The 24942-nt window shown below is 38.8% G+C and overlaps 1 protein-coding gene across 1 annotated transcript in view; it reads left to right on the top strand.

Moving 5' to 3' along the window:
- The first annotated feature begins 11019 nt into the window (after positions 1–11019).
- brip1 (BRCA1 interacting helicase 1) overlaps positions 11020–24942 on the top strand; it is a 54974-nt gene continuing 41051 nt past the window's right edge. The window contains exons 1-7 of the mRNA XM_047392798.1: positions 11020–11195; positions 11358–11462; positions 12161–12272; positions 14103–14294; positions 14546–14691; positions 16347–16484; positions 24597–24863. Coding sequence (XP_047248754.1) covers positions 11370–11462; positions 12161–12272; positions 14103–14294; positions 14546–14691; positions 16347–16484; positions 24597–24863 — 948 coding nt within the window. The 5' untranslated portion in view covers positions 11020–11195; positions 11358–11369. The remainder of the gene's footprint in view (positions 11196–11357; positions 11463–12160; positions 12273–14102; positions 14295–14545; positions 14692–16346; positions 16485–24596; positions 24864–24942) is intronic.

Genomic DNA, 24942 nt, shown 5'->3' with positions numbered 1-24942 from the left:
TTTACCATGTCTCTCTTCTAAACATAGCTGTTGTTTTCCCTATTACTTGAAAATTATCTCAAAGGTTAGATACGTTTTTTTAAAGAAGCCTGGCTCTGTTCTGGGGACTCCTCTGCAGATCATTGGGTAAAGAACGATTCTTCATAAAATGAAGAACATTTTTGAGAACCCTGAGCATCCTCTTCATGAGACTGTCCTACAGCAACAGAGTGTCTTCAGTCAGAGGCTTCTTCAGATGTGCTGTAAGAAAAAGTGCTACAGGAAATCCTTCCTGCCCACAACCACCAGCATCTATGAGTGCCCTTTGAACAAAACTTCATAATATGACGTACAACATTGAATATCCCTTTAGGATTAATAAAGTATTTTGGAATTGAATTCAATCTTCCCGTCATAGAAGAAGAAACTAAAAGCACCTACTACTAATATTAAATGTTTACCTCGCTTCAAGATAGAAAATCATCCCGAATTGGTGCTTCTCTCTTATATTGAGTGTATTTTCTGTCCTCTCAAAATCCTAGCCAGTCAATACATAAATGTTGACACTGAACCTGATTCTGCTAAAAGTACAAATGTCAATTGTATCTAAATTGTAACTAAGAAGTGAAATCTTCAAGTCAGTGACTCCATAAAATCTGCAGTTTTCTTAGAAAATCTGTTAACCAATTTGAATTATAAAATGTATTAAACTAAATTTGTACTGATCTCAAGTTGCTCTGTATTTCTTTTGACAAACAATATATCAAGAAATATCTATTTTCTAAAAATACTTACTATTTATATTTCACAGTATTATACAACCAATATCCTAAAAAACAGATTTACATGTTTACCTATTAAATAGAAAAGTAAAATGTAAACATATAAATAAAGATAAAAGACCAAATTATCAAATTAAACAACAATTTTATTTTAAATGACAAAAAAAAAAATTATTCCATGGCTGAGTCCTCTTCCAAAAGATCCCACCCCGCAGTTTGGGTAGATGCATCAGTTTTTTCTGAAAGGTTTTTAGAAGGGGGGGGGGGGGGGTTGAAGAGAGAATAAATATGAAGTTATTATTTATGTAAAAAAAACATAAAATTTAGAAAATAGTGACAGTGGGGAGGACAAGTATTTCATACCCTGCCAATTTGGCTAGTTTTCCCACTTGGAAAGCATGTAACTTTTATAAAAAAATTTCCTTAACCGTGAGTTACAGACTCTAAAAACAAATCTAAAAAAAATACATTGCATAATTTAGAAGAAATTAATTCCCATTTTATTGCATGACATAAGTATTTCCTCACTTAACAAACCGTAAGTTTTCTAACTTTCATAGGCCTGCTAATTCTTTTTTAACATGTCATCCTGTTCCCCTCTCATTACCTATACTAAATGCACCTGTTTGAACTCCTTATCGGTATGTAAAAAGTCCACACACTCAATAAAACGCCAAACTCTCCACAATGGCCAAAACCAAACAGTTGTGTATGGATATCAGGGACAAAATAATAGATCTGCACAATACAGGGATGGACTACACTACAGAAAAATAGCCAGGGTGGCTTAACCACTCTCCAGACCTGAACCAAATAGAAAATATATGGAGGAATCTCAAAGTCCATATTGCCCCACGACAGCCCTGAAACCTGAAAGATGTGGAAAAGATCTGTATGCAGGAGTGCTTTAAAATCCCTGCTGCAGTGTGTGCAAATCTTTTCAAAAACTACAGTAAACATCTCATATCTGTAAGTGTAAAGAAAGGTTTATGTTAACTTTGGTTTTTCTCATGTATCAATAATTCCTTATGTCATGCAATAAAGTGCTAATTAATTACTTTAAAATTACACAATGTGATTTCTCTGAATTTGTGTTTTAGATTTAGCAGTCACACTTCAGAACAACCTTGGATAAAAATAAAAGACTTCTACATGCTTTGCAAAAGGAAAAACTTCCAAAATCACTACTATGAAATACAGGTCCTTCTCAAAATATTAGCATATTGTGATAAAGTTCATTATTTTCCATAATGTCATGATGAAAATGTAACATTCATATATTTTAGATTCATTGCACACTAACTGAAATATTTCAGGTCTTTTATTGTCTTAATACGGATGATTTTGGCATACAGCTCATGAAAACCCAAAATTCCTATCTCACAAAATTAGCATATTTCATCCGACCAATAAAAGAAAAGTGTTTTTAATACAAAAAACGTCAACCTTCAAATAATCATGTACAGTTATGCACTACTTGGTCGGGAATCCTTTTGCAGAAATGACTGCTTCAATGCGGCGTGGCATGGAGGCAATCAGCCTGTGGCACTGCTGAGGTCTTATGGAGGCCCAGGATGCTTCGATAGCGGCCTTTAGCTCATCCAGAGTGTTGGGTCTTGAGTCTCTCAACGTTCTCTTCACAATATCCCACAGATTCTCTATGGGGTTCAGGTCAGGAGAGTTGGCAGGCCAATTGAGCACAGTGATACCATGGTCAGTAAACCATTTACCAGTGGTTTTGGCACTGTGAGCAGGTGCCAGGTCGTGCTGAAAAATGAAATCTTCATCTCCATAAAGCTTTTCAGCAGATTGAAGCATGAAGTGCTCCAAAATCTCCTGATAGCTAGCTGCATTGACCCTGCCCTTGATAAAACACAGTGGACCAACACCAGCAGCTGACACGGCACCCAGACCATCACTGACTGTGGGTACTTGACACTGGACTTCTGGCATTTCCTTCTCCCCAGTCGTCCTCCAGACTCTGGCACCTTGATTTCCGAATGACATGCAGAATTTGCTTTCAACCGAAAAAAGTACTTTGGACCACTGAGCAACAGTCCAGTGCTGCTTCTATGTAGCCCAGGTCAGGCGCTTCTGCCGCTGTTTCTGGTTCAAAAGTGGCTTGACTTGGGGAATGCGGCACCTGTAGCCCATTTCCTGCACACGCCTGTGCACGGTGGCTCTGGATGTTTCTACTCCAGACTCAGTCCACTGCTTCCGCAGGTCACCCAAGGTCTGGAATTGGCCCTTCTCCACAATCTTCCTCAGGGTCCGGTCACCTCTTCTCGTTGTGCAGCGTTTTCTGCCACACTTTTTCCTTCCCACAGACTTCCCACTGAGGTGCCTTGATACAGCACTCTGGGAACAGCCTATTCGGTCAGAAATTTCTTTCTGTGTCTTACCCTCTTGCTTGAGGGTGTCAGTAGTGGCCTTCTGGACAGCACTCAGGTCGGCAGTCTTACCCATGATTGGGGTTTTGAGTGATGAACCAGGCTGGGAGTTTTAAAGGCCTCAGGAATCTTTTGCAGGTGTTTAGAGTTAACTCGTTGATTCAGATGATTAGGTTCATAGCTCGTTTAGAGACCCTTTTAATGATATGCTAATTTTGTGAGATAGGAATGTTGGGTTTTTATGAGCTGTATGTCAAAATCATCCGTATTAAGACAATAAAAGACCTGAAATATTTCAGTTAGTGTGCAATGAATCTAAAATATATGAATGTTAAATTTTCATCATGACATTATGGAAAATAAAGAACTTTATCACAATATGCTAATATTTTGAGAAGGACCTGTACTTGTTCTCTCCACTCTATATTATCATAAAATGTATTTCTACTGTAAAATAAAATATAAAGCACATATATATGAGTTATTACTGAAATCAACTAAAAACTGCCATTGTTATGACCCTCACATTATTTATGCAACAAAGAAAACAATAAATGTGTGGAAACTGTAAAATAATCAATAATTACTAAACTAACATAACATTAATATCATACTTTAAACAACAAATAAAGAAGACAAGCACAATCAAACAAAAAATACCCAAAAGTAGTTAAATTAAATGTAGATGTACTGATCTAAATATCAATAGTATCAATGAAAAGGTTAATATTAGTTATCATGATAGTATTGAAATGAAACTACCATGAAGTTAGCCAAACTTTTATTACAATTTGTGGTTTCCATGACCTGCAAAGTACTTCAATTTTGACAATAATTACTTGAATGAAACTTGTTTATATGCCTGTCTACAAAACAGCAAATATCAACACTACCAAAACACATACCATCAGTATAAGAGGCTGTGGAGCCTTCCAGCACCTCCAGCTGCGCCTTCATTTGGGCATACTTCTCCTCCATCAGTTGGAGCTCCTTCCCCAACACTAGGGACCTTTGGTCCTCAGCCTGCCTCACCCGTTCAGTTTTGGCAAGGAGCTCACAAAGCCTGCCAAAACTTTCGGAGCAGGACTTAAAGGCCTGCTCACGCGACACGCTTAGTTCACCACACATGTACTGTAAATTAAAAACAAACACAAGACATAATAAAATATTGAATCCAAAACCTTCAATTAATATTTCACAAAAAAAAAAACAAAAAAAAAAAACAGTTCATAAAGTGCACATATAAATCCATTACAAACAAATGTTATTTCATATTCCAAAAAATCTTTTGATTGACTATATTATGTTATAACATGGAAAAGAAAATAGCAACTTATTTGCTAATCACATTAAATATATACTTCACAACCTCATTATATTTGACAAAAAAGGTTTGTTATGCCAAATAACAACTACAATAGTTTTCCAATATTATGCTGACAGATTTATTGCTAAATTCCAAATTCTTGTTTACTGACAATATCTATGTTGATAGAGTAAAATATTGTCGTTACAGCAAGTCTCCAACAAAAAAAAATTGAGACTGGGGCAGAGGTTCACCTTCAAGCAGGAAAACAACCCTGAACATAAAGCCGGGATATAATGGAATGGTGTAAAACAAAAGATATTAATGTATTAGAATGCCCCAGTAAAAGTCCATACCTAAACCCAATCCACTATCAGCGGCAAGATCTGAAAACTGCTGTTCACAAATGTTCTGCATCTAATCTGACTGAGCTTCACCTATTTGGCAAAGAAAAATGAACAAAACTTTCAGACACTAGATGTGCTTAACAGGTAAAGACATAGCTTAAAAGACTTGCAGCTGTAACTGCAGCAAAAAGTGGTTTCACAAGGTATCGACTGAGGGAGCCTGAATACATTTACACACCGCACTTTTCAGTTTTTAATTTAAAAAAACACAAAAACAACTATAACTTTATTACAAGTTTACAATTATTTTTATTCCTCTAAAGTGTTTTCAATTTTGTCGTTGGTTGTACAAAGTCTAATTTCTTTTTGGTGACACAAAGTTGTCTAATAAAAATGATATGGACTAATTTTAGATCAAACTGAAAGACACAAGCCTTCACTCTGTGCCAGACAAAGAAACATACAGCCTCTTTGTTATTGAAAACGGATAGATGAATTTTTTTTAAAATATCCTCCAGAACATGTCCTAAACAACAATAATTACAAACGTCAAATAAAAAAACAGTTTTGAAAAACAAACATGCAATATCTATCTACTAGAAAAAATTAATGGCAATTCAACTTATTCATGAATTGCCGCCAAAGCGCAAATTTTCATGTTCTGTACTACAATAAATGACGAATTCAAAAGAAATACACAATAATAAGAGCTAAAGAAGCTGAATGCAAGCTAGCAGCGGGGCCTGTATATTTGCTAATATATAGGATATTTGAGAGCGCGCAAATTACGTGAATGGAGAAAGAAAAATCATTCTTTCTTGAAAAGGTGACTTTCTCGAGCTTGTGTTATAATACCGGACATTAAAACGCAAAAAATCGAAAGCAGTTTTATGTAGCATACATGACTATTAAATCCTAATCTGAAGAAGGATTTAAGAAAAAAAAAAGTGGCGGCATCTGATCTACTTTAAGAGAAGAAGAAAAATGCTAATTTATTTACAGAATCCACCAGACGGTTAATGTAGATGAACATGTATAACATTAGGTCTTATAATATACATGGTATAACTAGTCCCTCCCGTAAAACAATATAAGATATACTTACACAAGCCAGCTGAGCCGCTTGCCTCGCCGAATCGGCCTCTCCGTCGGCTAACTTCGGGAACTTAGATGGGGAAAAATTCGCCATGATCTAAACAAAATATATTGTTGCAATAATGAAAGACACACAAATAAATACGACATTAATAACCAATATCAACTAAAATATAATGGTAATGAGCAAAATAAATGAACAATTAAAAACATTCAGCTGAACAGAATAGCCACTTACAACACTCCAAGTTATATCCGCTGAAATGACCGCGACTTGAACGCATCAGTTTCTAAACGGCCGCACAAATTATGGGCGTGACTTTTTTTGAAAGTCGCATTAAATCAACAAATGATATTTAAGAAGCACAAATAGATGGTATGAATTGGTTACAATCCATACCCAATCAGATTGTGTTTTGTATTATGACGTAATAAACACCAAATTAAATATCATATATAATATTATAATAGCAAACAATTATCCATTAATATGCTTATAGATTGATCTTAAAACGTATCTCAAACACGTCATATTTAGATATATAAGATTATTAAACTTTTAAACAGGCTGCAAGGTGGCGCAGTTGGTAGCACTGTTGCCTTGCAGCAAGAAGGTCCTGGATTTGATGGAGTTTGCATGTTCTCCCCGTGCATGTGTGGGTTCTCACCGGGTACTCCGGCTTCCTCCCACAGCCCAAAGACATGCCTGTTAGGTTAATTGGTAACTCTAAATTGCCCTTAGGTGTATGAATGAGTGTGTGCATGGTTGTTTGTGTGTTGCCCTGCGATGGACTGGCGACCTGTCCAGGGTGTACCCCGCCTGCAAAAATTCACCAGCACACAAAGAATATTAGATCCGCTACCAATAGCCAGTCTAAAACACGAGTTAATATGTTTATAAATTAGCTTTTTTCCACTCATTACAGATAGTTTCAGAACTGTTCTGCTATGCTGGAGCCTCAATGCTCCTGCTTTGCTTCTCTCCCCTCGCAGATCGAAGATTTTGTGAACGGACAGCCTTTAAAACGAGCACCGCTACGTTTAATGTCTGTCTGCTCGTTGCTAAATACCCCAGTTAAAAGCAAAGGGAGAGAAACTATTTGTGTTTCATGTGTTTCTGCTGAATTACAACAACACAGTACATCTCGAAAACTCCGCTTAAGAACAGAGATTTGACATACACCACAGGAGAGCGCATACGCGCTTACCTCCACAACAGAGCGGTTACGAAGGAGATCGGTGCGTTCGATTTAATGTACTGGGACATTTTACACAGGTGGTGCACAAACATAAAAAACGTAACTTGCATTATGACAGGGAGAAGAATAAATCACTTACCATCTACAGAGATTTAAATAAAAAACGGAAAAACAACCAAATTGTCAAATTTTTATTTAAAATAAAATCAAAACTTCACCATAATACAGAGCACAATAAGTTCTTTGTTCAATAGAAAAGATGGAAAATGAAGATGACAAGTTATACATCAGAAAATGGTTTATAATCCTTTCATACATGGCAGTTCTTTAACAATTGAAATATATATATATATATATATATATATATATATATATATATATATATACATTGTCAAGTGATTCTACTTTCTGCCTTATGCAGAGAACCTGTAGGTTCTCTGCATAAGGCAGAAAGGTAAAGTAAAATCCAATAAGGTAAAGTAAAATTTTGATACATTTTAATTACTTTGAGTTTTGACTTTGTTAAGAGACACATCTCAAGAGAGCCACAGATGAGAGTAACAATTAACACACACACACACACAATATATATACATATATGCATATATATGTATGCATGCATATATGCCCCCAGTGCCTCCCCAGCCCCCACTCTAGCTCCACCCCTAAATACTGCCAAGAATTTAAAACTACTTTCACCCCTATATATATGTAAAAGTAAAGTGAAGTGGCAGGTAAAGAAACTGAACCACAATAACACTACAATTCCAGATTGAGTCTAGCCCAGGCTAATGAAAACCTATGCAAATAAGATCTGTAAGTCAGTACTTCTTCAACCTTTAGGACAGTCTCATGAAGATGATAATCAGGTTCTACCATGTTGACACAGTCAATACATTACATCACTTTAGCCCCGCCCAATAATAAACAAACGAGTGTAGCTTCCATATGGAAGTTCCGATTCACTCCATACTGAATATGGTTGATCTTTGTCAGCCCCTAAACAGCTCTATTACATTACATTGGAGTTTGGATCAACAACACTCCGTAGGACATTTCAAGTGCTCTATCTCCCTCATATATCATCTGATCCACTTCAAATGTAGTATACATAATCATGGATCAGTCCTGAACATGTTGCAACAGTTAGTTTAAGACATCATTTCAGGGCCACCTACTAAGAAACAACTGACTGCAGCTTTGATGTAGAAGTTTGGATTTTCCCCAAATGTTGAATACTTCTCGCCAGACTAGAATTCTGCATGAGTGAAGATCATGACATGACGCTCACAGCGCCAACTAGACGCAACATTTGGAATTGAGCGACGGCCTCGTTGGTGCTGTGCAGCCGGCGATGCCAGGCTTCCGCGGTCGCTTCACAGTCCGAGTAGCGCTGAGGGGCGAGGGCCTTCAACGCTGCTTGCAGCTTTAATTAGGCCCGAGCAGCAAAGCAGCTGCGAAGGCCTATTGTAATTCGAATGTTTATTAGGCCTGAGCAGGAAAACTGCAAGGGCCTATTGTAATCGCTCAAATTCTTATTATTATTCCGTTGCGTGTTTGCGGGGCAATATGGGAACTTTGCCATGCACCAAAACTCACCAAACTTCACCAAAAATTGTCCCCCGCGTAAAATTTTGGTTCCCTAATGTTGTCGTCAGTGGGCGTGGCCAAACCACTTAGCCACGCACCCAAACGTGAGATAGCCCGAACCTTAAGTCGTGGAGATCTGAAATTTGGCACAATGCCAGAGCTCCTCAAACCAAAAAAAAAAGTATCTTGGGGGTATGCCCTAAAATATACAGGAAGTCGGCCATTTTGGATTAAAGGCCGATTTTTGCCCGTTTTTCACTTTTACTCACCTCGAACTTTAACGAACTCCTCCTAGGGATTTTTAGCTATCGGGTTCATATTTGGTCAACATGCAGTTAAGGGATGGGGGATTAAAAGTTATCAAAATCGTGAGTTTTTGGCCATGTTTAGGGGGCGTGGCCGAGACACGAACTTGGCGTTCGCGCCGAAAGTGAAAAATTGCAATAACTTTCCCAAAAAAATTCCAAATCACACCAAAGTTGGCATGAAGGAGGACATTCGGGTTCCCGACAATCCTATGGGGTCATATGCTGACATCATCAAAGCCACGCCCCCTCAGAACCGGAAGTCACTTTTTTCACTTGGAAAGGTGCCTCTCTGACCCTCGTGACCCAATCAACTTGAAAGTGTGTCAGAAGGCAGATGGGGTGAGTATAGACTTTTTAAACTGCTTTTTAAAATGCTCACTAAAGCCAAAGAGGTCTAGCATTTTAAACAGAAAATTATGTTCCAGTGAGTCAAAAGCTTTATGGAAGAAAGAGAATAAAACTGTTTTCTGATATTAAGTCAGAGTAGTCTAATACAAGCCTTATATTATCAATTATTTATCTTCCAGCCAAAAAAAAAAAAACATTTTTACATTCTCCAATGACATCATTAAGTACAGTTTTTAATTTATTAGCCAAACATAGTGCAAAGATTTTAGAGTCATTATTTAGCAATGTGAAAGGGCACCAATTGTCTAAAACTAATACATCTTTTTGTGGTTTAGGGATTAGTATAATTAGACCTTGACGTAATGTGGATGGTAGCTGTTCTTTCTGTATACTTTCTGTAAAAACATTCAATAGAAAGGGAGCAAATTGGGTTGAGAATAAATGATAAAAGTCAGAGGTTAGCCCATCAGTTCCTGGGGATTTGTTTAATTTAAGTTTTCGAATAGCATCCAGAATTTCTGTAAGAGTTATATACAAATCACAAATTGACCTATTGACATCTCCAATTGTTTTAATATCACCAAGATTCTTTAAAAAATCATCCGTTTGAGTAACTGCAATATTTGAGGTATATATAGCATTTTATAATAATTTTCACAAATCTTGGATAATTCAGTAGGATTATCTAGCTACAATAGTGAGAGTCTGTTTATACAATTTGTATTTTGTCTTTGTTTTTCTAGTTTAAAAACTAGCATTCTGCTCACCCTCCTCTAACCATTTTGCTCTTGATTACAAACGCATCTTTAGCTTTTTTAATGTATAATTGATCTAATTTAAGTTGTAAAGAAATGAGTCCTGCTTACTGTAGTTTAGAAGGGTTTTCTGGCCAAAGGAAGATAGTGAAGTAAGGTTGGTTATTAAAGTATTTTCCTCTGTTGTTCTCTTCTTTTTTTGTTTAGCACCAAATTTTAAAGGTTCCCATGGTTTTTGATTATCCCCTTCCTCTTCAGCAGTCTTAAAATATGCTGAAATATTATTTCTCACTATTTCCCTTAGAGATGCATTTGGTAAAAAAAAAAAGAGCGATTAAGTTTCCAATAGGATAGCTTGTTTGGTGATAAATGGAAAGTTAGTACAATTGCTCTGGTCTGTTAAGGGTGTTGGCATAATTTCCGTTTTACAATTCAGTTGAGCAAGTGATTCCGAGATCAACCAAATATCTACTCCAGATCGTAGAGAGCCCTGACCTGTTTGTCCATGTAAACTCTCTACAACCTGGATTATTAACTCTTCAGATATCAGCAAGGTCTCTTTCATTTATGAAATCAGTCAAAAACGAGTTAGCTGTAATATCAATTTGGTTATTAATTGTACAATTAAAATCTCCCAGGATTATTTTGACATCAGAGAACCTTTCTACAATACTTTCAATCAAATCATTTAATTTTTGAAATAATTCTTTGTTTGTCTCGTATTTGTGTTACCATAAATGTTTCCTAAAAGAAAAACTGGTTACAGTAACAGAAAATTATCAATATATAATGTCCATTTGAGTAACTTTCCCATTAAATTTGAGCTTAAATGTTCCAGCTGAATGGCTACCAATGGTTAGACGGTATAACGTTTACCACTGGCTTTTATTTTGAAAGGGATTGTAGGAAGGAGTCAGTTGTGACGTAGCAAACTTCCTGTTTAGTGTTCTAACGTGATTTTGGAGAGCGGGAAGAATCATGGGAACAGCGGAGTGAAGATAAACAGCTTGTATTCGCCAAGTTTGTGTACTTAAGAATATTTTTTATTTACAAACGTCAGCTGTTGAACAGCAGGAAATAGCTGCCATAACTCAATGTAACGGTGCTAAAAACCTAGCGTTAGCTTTTCAGGGACGTACCATAGCTCAGGTGGTGACAGTACCGATGAGCTGATGAATGCAATAGGCTAGGACATGGATTGTGTTGTGTACCTGTGGTTAATGACATTTAAAAAAAGTAATTCTTCCCTGTAAAACAGTTATTAACGAACATGGCAGCCTCTCCTGTGGAGTACACCATCGGCGGAGTGAAGGTCCACTTCCCCTGCAAGGCTTACCCATCCCAGCTAGCCATGATGAACTCAGTAAGTCAACTGTATGCTTATTTTCAGTCTTTTCAGTTTCAGATTAAAGGGGACTTTCTGGTCCATAAAGAGTGATACCTTGGTAACTGATTATTGTAATAGATCTTAATGTCACCTGTCATTTTCAAAGATTCTTAGCTGTTTTGGCAGCTGAAGACTATCAATCTTCTACAATAAGATAACTTGCGTTCAGTATAAAAGAGTTACGTATTTGTTTGGTTTTCATCACCAATGGAGGCTGGGTAGGAGCAGTGGTTAGCTATTTTCTCATCCCAAAAAGGTCCTAGTTTTGAATCCTCAGCCTTTCCATGTTCAGTTTGATTATTCTCCTTGTGCAGGCGAGGGTTTTCTCTGGGTACTCTGGTTGCTTCCCACATTTCAAAACCTATGGGATCAATGACTGTGTGTCAATGGTTGTTTCGCTTCCAAACTGAATAACATGCCTCTGTGATAAACTGTTGAGGGTGCACTCTACTTCTCATCCAATGGGTGCTGGAAGAGGCACAGACTAGAATTAAGCAGGAAAATGGATGGATTTAAGTAACTGTGGACAGGTCTGTGCAAAGATACATCAGTATTGTTTAGTCATAACCTACATGCCTGGATGTTGCAATGATTAATGCTGGATGTAAAATTATGTGATACATTGAGCCTGCCGTTGTGTTTTGGTACACATTATTATGTAATTGTTTCTGCAGATCATGCGAGGGTTAAACTACGGACAGCACTGTTTGCTGGAGAGTCCCACAGGCAGTGGCAAAAGTCTGGCCTTGCTCTGCTCTGCTCTGGGCTGGCAGCAAGCCCAACATGGTAATCGTTTCTGATGCTTGGAGCATTTCCTTCTATTCATTTTATAATTTGTTATCTTAAACTACTGCATTTAAGCTTTTTATTTATTAAAACAACAAACTGAATAACATTTGATTATTGTTTTGTTGCAATTCATTTTCACAGAGCCTTGCACAATTATTCATACCAAATAAACTTGTTTGTTTACAAATACAAATCTGAAACATGCATTAATATTTAGATCTGGACAATGCTTCCCCTCTGTGTCACACAGATTATTTCTATGGAGGGGGATGTAGGATTCTGGGGTATCTAGGTAGCTTTTAAGGGCTACCCACTCCTTGAATATCCAAAGCAAGAGCTGTGTACGCATCCTCGGCACAAACTCAAGCCAAACTCACAATTTGCCAGGGGGACTATATATCCGGTCTGGAATCAAAAATCAAGAGGGTGTCGCCTGGGAGAGGGATGTCCAAGTTTCCCTCCTGTTACTTCAGTGAACCAATTCCTGATAAGTGGAAGTCAATTGGTTGAAGGATGGTCATAGTTTTGCATGTATGTCAAAAAGATCATATTTCGTTTTATCTGACCAGGGCACCTCCTTCCAACTGTTGGCTGTGTCCCTTAGATGGCTCTTGGTAAAGGTTTAACTGGACCTCTATTTTTAACAATGACTTTTTTTCTTGCCTCTTTTCCTTAAAGGCCAGTATTATGGAAGGGAAGGGACTACTTATAGTAGCCGTGTCAAAAGATTCTTTATCAGCTTCTTAGCTGCTTCTCTCATTAAGTTTAGGTGGATGTCTTGGTAGATTTGCAGTTGAGCCATAAACTATTATTATTATTATTATTAGTAGTATTAGTAGTAGTAGAAGTTGTTGTTGTATTGATCCATCATGGTGGAATTGTGGCCATGGGTGCCATGTATTATATGCTGGATCTAACATACCTGATTACAATCATCCCATGACTTGTATTGGTTTCATTGTGGATACTTCGCATTGCTTTGTCAGTGAAATATCTTCAAGGTGAGATGTAGGATTCAAAGAGCTCACATAGCATAACAGCCCTGGTTGTAAACAACTGTCTAAAGTTAAAGTTACAATAAATCCTTTTTCCAAGTGAGGGGGAAGCTTTAACCTCTTCCATGGTTCTGTGGTTCACTGTGGCAGGGTACTATTAGTTGTTTTCTACACCTACAGGTAGAACAGCACAATATAGCTGCCCATGTTTGTTGTGTTTCAAAATATTTCCTTTCATTTTTTTCGCAGCCTGGATTATGGTGTGGTTCTTGTCCAAGTCATGTTTCCTTGTAGTGCACAGGGTCTTGCTGTAGTTCTGGCTCCTAGTGACTCTGTTCTGTGTTCTTCATAAATACTTCAGATGCGTACACACGTCAGAGTTCTGCCCTCTGCACTCCACATTTGTAAATTTATTCACAATCATTATTTTTTGTGCATCTAAAAATTGATATTTTTCCACACTCCTATTCTGAAGGGAGCTGGTTATATTATAGCTGGTTAAACTTAGGGGTTTTACTTAGGGCTTTACTACAAGGGCATGCCACACCTTTCAGATTTTTATTTATAAAACAAAAGAAAATGAAATAATTTATCATTTTCCTTTCAAGTCATAGTTATGTAAGTCATAGTTATGTAATAATATCTGATTAAAACACACTGATGTCTGTGGTTGTAATTAGACAAATTATGGAAAGGTTTAAAGGGTATTAATACTTGTGGAAGATACTCTCTTAGTGTTCTAGACTGCAAATGGCCACACTACCAAATTATTTTCAATCTCATCTGCTGTTTGCATATCATACTAACTGAATCCCTTGTATTGTTTTGACAGCTAAACAGAAAGAAGGAGGAGGTCATGTTGGGGACAAAGGTCAGTCAGAGAAAAATTTGGGCGACTGCAAGAAGTCAGAATCTCCAACTCGCTGTTCCTGTGTGTGCCACAGCAACGCTGATAGAGCAGCAGTCCAGCCTGATGGTTTGGACAAAGAGAGAGGCCAGCCATTGCACATAGCATCAGAACATGGTAAGTGGCCCTTTTTCTACTTGTAACACAAATTGAAGCTTAGTTAAAACGTTTTTTGAATTTAACAATCTGTTTGCCTTCTCTGATTTCTACCATGACACGATATTAACACACAGACAGCCACATCAGTAATGATTATAACCATAGTTGCTGCGCTAGGTATTACACTTACAGTTACAGCATCCTTTGTTTAGTGTATTCTTTCTATTTGGTATCTGAGTCTTCTAAGTGGTCTGCTTTCTGTGTTTCAGTGCCATCGCCAGGGGAGTCACAAGCCAAGAAACCATCTTTAGCATCTCGTCTGTCAGAGAAAGTCCAAACGTCTCTTGACTCAGACTGCGAGAAAGATGAGGACTTCAGACCAGACAGGAAGCGCCTCCGTACTGCAGGGTTTAAGGTGGTCCTAGATCACCTCCTCGTGCTTGTTGTGTTTCAGTTTGAAGTATAAAACGATGTTCCTTGAACCCAGTCCCCAGGGCCGACCCTCCTGCTTGTGTAATATGTGTTTGGCTCTTGGCACACCCTTGATTAAATGAACTGGTCATTAACAGGTTGCTGAGGAGGAAATGCAGTTGTTTGAATCAGGTGTGCTGAAACAAACGCACATCTAAAACATGAAGGACAGTGGACCCTGAGGACAGGGATTTGGGACCACTGGCATAAAAGGATTAAATACTAGACCTTTTTTTTAAACTAGCACCAGCCTGAAGAGATTTGATCATCCCATAATTTAAGTTTTATGTTCCCAGAAATCATAACATCATCTGGTTGTTACCAGGTTCTAAAATTATATCAATATCACCTCAGACATAGAGAAAAGATGACAGATTTTACAATCTCATCGTTTAAACAAAGTGAATGAAAGTTCGTGATTCAATAACTTAAAGTATTTAAAGTCTGAATGATTCTAACAGTCTCTCTTAACATTACAAGGTGAACCAAATCAAACTATAAGGCATCATTGGGCCTTTATGTTTTTTACTTGTTATTTTCAGTCTTTCTGTTAAAGGTTGTTTCTGAGGTTTGTGTGTTTGAAGACTGGTGGCAGGAGGTTTTTTTCCCCAGCTGAATGTAGTTTTTACACATTTATTGGTTCTCCTGCTACAGATGTGTTGAAACTCCTAAAATATAAACCTCTTGCAGGACACTGCAGTAGCATAACCTGAGCCAAAAAACGTCAGGGAAAAACCAACCTTTGATTTGAGTGCACTGTTACTTTGGGCAAGGAATCCATGTTAACAGATAACTGTTTTCAACAAAGACACTGCTGCCATATTTATTGGTACCCTTAATGACCTTAAGACAAATATAATTGAGAGATTTTTTTAATTCTCTAGCTTTTATTATTGATCATACTTTCTATTCATTCCTAATATATGGTTTTCTGTTTCCCTGTTGTATCAACCTAACATGAGACAGAGGACAGTGACTAGGCACTGGCCGGTAGGCAGGACCAGAATCTCCGTAACAACCATTAGATGCTATCTAGATGCTTACCACATATTTGTGAGGTATGCCAGGAAAAAGCCTTTTCTGTCTTGCCTTGAAAAATGAAAACATTGTGATTATGTGGAAAAGCACCACATGCTTACTGGTATTAATGGTAGAGGATCTGTAATGCTCTGGGACTGTTTCTCTTCCCAATACCTCACCTTGTTAGTGCATGGCATCAGGAATGGTTTGAAATAACAGGAAATCTGGTGGACTCTACCGGTGAACTTATGGGTCATCGCTGGTAGAGGTAGTTTACCAGACATCAGATCAGCCTTCCTCCATCAAAGTCCCAGGTCTGCAAATATTTGCTTTTGATGGGAATGACTTGTTCACATTCTGTAGAGAGCTTCAAATGTCACAGAGAATAAACTTCCCACCTTTACCTGCTCATCTGCTTTTAAAGTGGATGTATTTTATACACCTAAAACTACATTAGAATACAGATATACTGGTATATGTTGATCAACTGTCCAAGAAATGAATAAATTGACAAAATCTGATTTTTCAAACAATCCTTTTTGCAAACATTTTAAATTAAATTTCCTTTTTGTGTCTTAGAGCCAGAAAAGGCAGCACACACAACAAGGGGTCATATTCATAGATGATGAGCCTGAGCTGGAGAAGGAAACATCTGATCCTCAGAGTTGGAGAACAGCATCAAGCAACCAGGCTGCTGGTTTGTCCTCATCATGCAGTGTAAGTACATTTTACACAAGGACAGGTCTACCCTCAGTGTAATGGATCCATAAAAACATGGCAGCCTTATCCTTTCTGAACGTATTACACCATAGTCAGTTGATGTGCATTTTTCCTACCTTGTACTTCCTAGCGACTTGTTGAACCAGATGAGTGCTTTTCTCTATGTTCTTCTCCATTACTATCTGTTTCACAAAACTTTAAGGATCTAATCTGTCTTTCTGGAAGTCCTGAGTGTGAACAAAACAGTTCTTCAGCACCATTTCCTGCTTTCTTTTTACATTGTGCTTTGCATCAGTTGTGGTCAATGCCGTTCCCTTCTTGTAATGTTGTATCTTGTGACTGTGAAGTACATGTATGTTCCGTGTGAGGGGGATCTTCAGCAAATCTCTAAAATGTCCCAGCATGCACAGCATCAAAGCCATGGACATGATTCATCCTTAGTTGTCAGTAAAGTCAGCTGGCTCTCTGCTTTTCCTGGAGTGACATGTCAAAGGATGCACGCATGAAACAGATCCATCGTAACCCTTTCGTTATAACAGTCTGTGTGACAAATGAGGGTTTTTTGTGTGGCTAAAACTTTCATACATTGAAGGATCACAGCAGAAAAACAGCAGCTGATTTTCATTTAATAGGTGCCTTATTTATTTTGTCAACAATACCGTGGATCCAGAAGTGTTCACAGCACTGCACTTTTTCCACTTAGCTATGTTCCAGCCTTATTTCCCAATGGTATCAAATGAATGTCTCTCCTCAAGCTTCTATATGCAACACCCCATTATGACAATGTGAAAGATGTTTGTTTGAGATTGAAACCTGTGAAAGGGTATTTACGTAAGTATTCACAGACTTTGCCTTTGTTGATCCACCTTTGGCAGCAATTACAGCCTCAAGTCTGTTTGAATATACAGGTCCTTCTCAAAATATTAGCATATTGTGATAAAGTTCATTATTTTCCATAATGTCATGATGAAAATTTAACATTCATATATTTTAGATTCATTGCACACTAACTGAAATATTTGAGGTCTTTTATTGTCTTAATACGGATGATTTTGACATACAGCTCATGAAAACCCAAAATTCCTATCTCACAAAATTAGCATATCATTAAAAGGGTCTCTAAACGAGCTATGAACCTAATCATCTGAATCAACGAGTTAACTCTAAACACCTGCAAAAGATTCCTGAGGCCTTTAAAACTCCCAGCCTGGTTCATCACTCAAAACCCCATTCATGGGTAAGACTGCCGACCTGACTGCTGTCCAGAAGGCCACTATTGACACCCTCAAGCAAGAGGGTAAGACACAGAAAGAAATTTCTGAACGAATAGGCTGTTCCCAGAGTGCTGTATCAAGGCACCTCAGTGGGAAGTCTGTGGGAAGGAAAAAGTGTGGCAGAAAACGCTGCACAATGAGAAGAGGTGACCGGACCCTGAGGAAGATTGTGGAGAAGGGCCGATTCCAGACCTTGGGGGACCTGCGGAAGCAGTGGACTGAGTTTGGAGTAGAAACATCCAGAGCCACCGTGCACAGGCGTGTGCAGGAAATGGGCTACAGGAGCCGCATTCCCCAGGTCAAGCCACTTTTGAACCAGAAACAGCAGCAGAAGCGCCTGACCTGGGTTACAGAGAAGCAGCACTGGACTGTTGCTCAGTGGTCCAAAGTACTTTTTTCGGATGAAAGCAAATTCTGCATGTCATTCGGAAATCAAGGTGCCAGAGTCTGGAGGAAGACTGGGGAGAAGGAAATGCCAGAAGTCCAGTGTCAAGTACCCACAGTCAGTGATGGTCTGGGGTGCCGTGTCAGCTGCTGGTGTTGGTCCACTGTGTTTTATCAAGGGCAGGGTCAATGCAGCTAGCTATCAGGAGATATTGGAGCCCTTCATGCTTCCATCTGCTGAAAAGCTTTATGGAGATGAAGATTTCATTTTTCAGCACGACCTGGCACCTGCTCACAGTGCCAAAACCACTGGTAAATGGTTTACTGACCATGGTATCACTGTGCTCAATTGGCCTGCCAAATCACCTGACCTGAACCCCATAGAGAATCTGTGGGATATTGTGAAGAGAACGTTGAGAGACTCAAGACCCAACACTCTGGATGAGCTAAAGGCCGCTATCAAAGCATCCTGGGCCTCCATAAGACCTCAGCAGTGCCACAGGCTGATTGCCTCCATGCCACGCCGCATGGAAGCAGTCATTTCTGCCAAAGGATTCCCGAACAAGTATTGAGTGCATAACTGTACATGATTATTTGAAGGTTGACGTTTTTTGTATTAAAAACACTTTTCTTTTATTGGTCGGATGAAATATGCTAATTTTGTGAGATAGGATTTTTGGGTTTTCATGAGCTGTATGCCACAATCATCTGTATTAAGACAATAAAAGACCTGAAATATTTCAGTTAGTGTGCAATGAATCTAAAATATATGAATGTTACATTTTCATCATTACATTATGGAAAATAATGAACACAATATGCTAATATTTTGAGAAGGACCTATAAATAGGCACAACTATCTTTGGGCAGTTTCGCCATTTCTTTTGTGTGATCCTTCAATGTATGAAAGTTTAACCACACAAAAAACCCTCATTTGTCACACAGACTGTTATAACGAAAGGGTTACGATAGATCTGTTTCATGCGTGCATCCTTTGACATGTCACTCCAGGAAAAGCAGAGAGCCAGCTGACTTTACTTTCCGGATGCACTGCATGTTGAGAATGACCACTAGGTGGTGGTATACTCCACAAATTGAATGTGAAATTTTGGAACTAGAGCGTGCTTTAGATGAAATATGAAGAATTGCATTTAAGTGGTAATCTGCAATTTAAAAGTATAAAGCATGTTTCATTAACTTCAGACACAGCTGATTCACTTTTAATATTTTGCTGAAAAGAAATTCATAATTTTGTATCTTAATGATTAGAAGGGAGTTACAATAAACCCAGCTCCAATGAAAATGCCAGTTTAAATAGTTATTGTGCAAAATGCTGCCTTAATGGTGCATTTTAGAAGAATTTCTATTGATTTATTTTATAACCCCTGAACAGCAGCTTTGTCTAACCTTGTCTGACCTAAAAGACATTCTTCCTATCTTCCTCCAAACAAATTAGCCAGAAGAAACACTTATTGGTCATATTGTGCCTGTAGCTTCTACATCTCAGCTGAAGCTCGGTGTGGTTTTTAATGCTCTTTCTTTCAGTGATGGAATGAGAAAAGTGTCTACTGTAGGGGTGTGGAATATGGTCTTAACTTTAATCACAACATTTTATGGTATTTATTGTGATAATGATAAAAGTGATGGTAAATAAGTCTTTAAAACCTCTTTGCATTCTTTTTTTAGTCAACTCTGACTCCATGTCAATGCAGCTGAAGCACCTAAAGCACAAAAACTGCTCTTAAAAAACATACCTATTTTGACTCAGAGAACTGAGTCAAAGGAACAATCATGCTATACTGTCAGTATTTTGGGTTTATAGACATAATTAATAGGAATTTATTATATTATTGTGTCAAAGTATTCTTGTTAATTCTAAACGTGACTATAAATGCCCGTTCCTACCCCACAGGCTCCCTCTCTGTGGAGCTCTCTGCCTGCGCGGCTCCAAAGCAATAATGTCATTTCCATTCAGAAAAACATCACTTTGGCTTTGCTATATAAACATATACAGGTTTGTATTTAATGGGTTGTCTAAAAATAGAAACAGGTATTAGTCTTTATATTTATTAAGTACACCAGATCATAATATTTAATGAGTGTAAAACAGGTGTAACAACTTGCAGCTGTTTGCTTCAAATAAAACAATCCAGTTAATGAATGATCAGTGACACATTGTAGAATCGGACCTACAGATACTAATAAGAGCTAACATTGTGGTAGCTACTAATCATTGGACTGAACGGTTGTTTTAGATGAAGAATTGACATGTTGCTGTTGTTAAATTAACAAAGATTCTTTGTGCAGGTAAATGTTTTTTTCCCGGTTCCCAGTCAGTTTATGGCATGCGAAGCCATAAAAATACATATGTTTTAGATAAAACAAAAAATAATACTTTTTTCTAAATTTTGACCCTGTTTTGGCATGAAATAGCAGCTGAATCAGATCCATCCAGTAACATAATGTTCTGGAAGGTACTTGATGTGGTTCTGGTGAGTGATTTGTGTTTAGAAATAATCTGGATCCCAAACTCCCAGCAAGTTTGCTCTGATCGCACAAATGCAGCCACAGCTGTTGCGTGGTTCACATGGGTGCTGTAACTCCCACAGCAGCACCTTGGCCTACCACAGGTGTGTAGCTTGGAATGAGAGCTCTGGATAGTCGGATGTGGAAAAAAAGGAGGAGGGAAAGTGAAGTCGAAAAGCGCGTTTGTCTCTAGTTTCACTTTAGCTACATGACCTGGACTTCTTTGTCCCACGAGCGCTGACTGATGGCCTGAATGGGGCCCTTTGAAGCGAGCTCCAGTTTTAATTAAGAGGGTTTGCCTCGCTTGGGCTGCTGATCTGTGAAAGCCACGGGGATAAATATTGAATGGGGTTCACCCGCTGGTTACTGCGCCCGAGGGATAAACAGGTGCTTCGGAGGGCAGCTATTTGCCAGCGCCCCTACCTGCACTTTGTGGTCATATTAAGAGGAGGGTGTTGGGTGTCAGGTCTTCCAAGGTATTGGCTATGGATGCCCACCCTTATTGGAATGAATTCCAAGCCCTCAAAAGCTGTGGAATGAGGAGCAAATTGGCGTCCAGTCAGAGGCGTCAGCACTGCCTAGGTGATTCACTACCTGTGGCCCCTTAGTTCCTTGTGACTGCCCCCCTGTGAGTTTTCCATCGATCAGGTGTTGGTCAGGATTACAGCTAGACAGGTCTACCTGTGAACATTCTCAGGTGTTCAGTAACACCACTGACCTCTGTGGAAAGCATGCTTTGCAGTGTGTGTATGTCTCTCCCAGTGTAACAGCACAGACATTGTAAATGCCAGAACGGCCCTCAGTGTGCTTGGGTTGATCATGAACTCATCTGTTTGTAGAGTGTTTTATAAAACAAAAGCACTCTTATTGCCAGCAGCACCCAGAGGGCCACAGCATTAGAACCGTTCTGTGTTGAAAGGACCACTTTGTTCTTATAAGGAGTAGACTCAGCGTTCTGTTTACCCTCTCTGCCACTGGCCTGCATTCTTTTCATACGGGTGTCTGCTTGGGTCTTTGGGGCCAGGCTTGAAACCTTGTTGTCTTGGCATCTTGTTGAGCAGCCACGTAAAAAGATACTCTTGTGTCAGCTGTTTCCTGCTGCAGCTCATGACAAGGGCCTCTATTCATCAGGATGCCCCCCTACGCTGCCCCCCGCCCCCCACCTGCCAATGAATAAGTAATTATTGGCCATCTTGATGCAGGTTATTTGGATGGTTCTATTTAATGTGGCAGCAGCAGGTAAGGTGATCGGGCCCCAGGCCCAGGCTGTGGAGCATGACTGTTTCAGAGGAGAAAGGTAACCTGAACTGGTGTTGGGGCCCTGGGCACCTCTGTTTATTTTTCACATGGGCTCAAGGCTCGTTATCCCTCTTAACTCTGAGAGGCGGCTCCTAAGAGCTCTATCTGGCCTACACTTCACCACACATTGTAATTTCTGATGGGCAAACATGCTTGGAAAATCTGAACCACTGGGTAACTGGAGCTTCTCATCTGTCATCAGAAGTGTTACGTTCTGATCCTCATGATAAGTCTAGCACAGCCGGTACCATCGCATGACATCACATACCATTCATTCTTGTGTGGAATCACACTGGTCACTTGTAGAAGACTTATCAATAAAGGTTTTGGCTAGGACAGTGAGATACGTTACGTTAATATGAACAAAAATGATAATCCTTTAAACAAGTCACATAATTCTCATAAAATATGACATTCAACAAGTAATCATTGTTAGAGACCATGTCATTGGTCTTGTTCACTGTATTTGTTGTCGTTTTTTTTTTAATGGTTCTAAAAAACACACTTAAGGGTAATTAGCATCAACTAGGTCAGAGTGAGGAGACTGTGGTGTAATGTGACCAGAAGCTGGTGTCACATGCTTCAATACGCATGGTTGCAATTAACTGTGAAGACCACAAGGGAAGAAAAAAACAGTAGCTTCTTCTGTCTTCTTTAGAGAGGAAGAAAAACCGACTTGTCTTAAAGAAAACTTGATGGTTACTTTTATTCAAGCCTTCACATTAGCTGGAGCAATAATTCATGTAATGTGGCAAAGAAAGGCGCTGAGGTTTTCAGCCTTTCTGTCTTGGCTGTTTTATCACCGTTGTCTGGAAGCATTTCCTAACAGTTATTTGAAATATGCAGCAGAGACCAATGCTGGAAGCTCACAATGTTGTGGACCTTTTAGTCTACTGCCAATAATGCACCAGTGAGTGGGCAGCAAAGACTCGGTGACCCATCCTCCCTTGGATGAGTTGTACTGGAATTTTAATTTTCCCTCTGGGATCAATAAAGTATCTTTGAATTGAATTGAATTGAGGATCTTAAACTAGAGTAAACGTCTGAACTCCTGTTCAGAAGATGGAGATCAACACATTTAGGAGGAAACTCAAGTCTACACAGCCCTGGTACAATGTCAGGTGTGATGTTCTTTAATGCTACATTTATATTTTAATTCAGTTGGAATGCAAACAAACCTGCTTCAAAGCAAAAAGGTGCAAAACCTGGTTGCAACTTTGCCCGCCTTTATAAATCAATAACTATGTTGTTGCAAAACTTTTACTATGCAACAAAATATTCTGTAGACGTATATGGCTGTTTTATTATTTGGCTTCTTTTCCTATTACATGCTTCTAGTTTGGACTTGTTTAGCATGCATGCTAGCGATACTAATTATTGTTATTAAATGTTCTATTCATAAAAACAATTCGCCAGACAGAGATTTAGAACAGCTTTCCCGTGAATGACTAAACAGTCAAAGACTGCACCACTTAAGAGCTCGACACACTAGCAGGATCAGTTTCATAAGATCTACACTTTACCTGTGAGCAGGGAAAAAGAACTCACGTCGTCACTAGACAGCCAATTATAAAGCAGCTAGATTTTCTCAGCCACAACAATGGTGGCCTATTATGTTTCAGACCTGGTAAAGGTCACCTGGCGCTGAGTGACAGGATGCCTCATGTAGGGATACAAATTCTTTATTCTTCTCAGCGTGTTTTTTTTAAAAGAGTACACAAGACATTCTGTCAGACAGTCTATTCAAGCATTGGATAGTGTTGCTGATTTGGGAAAGTTTGTATCATAATTCCTGGGGAAAATAGCCAAACAGCTTATTAATGCTTATATCCACAATGTGCTGCAGACAACCTCCTTCATTTCTGTGACCTCTCAAGGAAGAAAACAATAGTTTGAGTTAAGAACATTGAAACACATTACCTGAAAATAACCAATGTCAGAAAAGATTTCGAGATACTTATTAAATAAAGCATCAGTGTAAAGGCATATGAGGCCAGACTTCAGAAACGTTCTTGTCAAGTTTGCAAAATACACTGATCAAGCATAAAACTTTGACTATCTGCCTAATAGTGTGTTGGTCCCCAGTTTGCTGCCAAACAACCTTAATCTGTCAAGGCATGGAGTTCACTAGACCCCTGAAAGGGGTCCCTGACTGTTCTGCACCTATGTAGCCTGATATGCAGAAAATGCACTATGTTTTCTGACACCTTTTTTAAAAAGAAACTCACATCTTCAGCTGTTTGGACTCGTTTTGGATCAGACCACATATGACAGCTTCTTTTCCCGTGGCCATCAGTGAGCATTATGCCTGGTTCACTCAGCAAGATTTTAAAGTTGTCTGTTGATTTTGAAACCTGAGAGACCCCATGCATGCCAATAAAAATCTTCGATATAACAGGTTTGAACTGTTTGAAACTGGTTTAAGTCTGATTGAACTGGAAGGAATCAAATAAATTGACTCTGAACTGGATTGTCTGAGACTGAATAATGAATTGGACCTGTTTGTCGTGCAAAGTGCGATGACATTTGTTGTGATGTTGGTATTGTACAGAATAAACAGAAAAGACAAAGATGTTGAACTCAAACTATAAACCTTTAGAAATCTGTCCTTTTTTTCTCTGTCCAGGCCTCTCAACCCTGCTCCCGCTGCCCATGTGCATCAGCCAAAGACATGTTGAAGGACAAAGATGGCAGAAAGAAGATTCCAAAGATTTTTTTTGGCACACGGACCCATAAACAGATAACTCAGATTGCTCATGAGCTGAAGCGCACCGTTTACTCCGGCGTACACATGACCATCCTATCGAGCCGAGATCACACGTGTGTCAACGCAGATGTGGCGCCTCATTTCAACCGCAACGAGCGCTGCAAAGATCTGCTGGAGGCCAAAGATGTGAGGAAGGAGACTAGTGTGCGCACACACACACACTGAGAGAAGCTTTGTACAATTGATTCATGAGATAACTTTTGAC

Source organism: Girardinichthys multiradiatus, chromosome 18 (genome assembly GCF_021462225.1).
Source record: "Girardinichthys multiradiatus isolate DD_20200921_A chromosome 18, DD_fGirMul_XY1, whole genome shotgun sequence".
Taxonomy (NCBI): domain Eukaryota; kingdom Metazoa; phylum Chordata; class Actinopteri; order Cyprinodontiformes; family Goodeidae; genus Girardinichthys; species Girardinichthys multiradiatus.
This window is presented reverse-complemented; position numbering and strand designations above follow the sequence as displayed.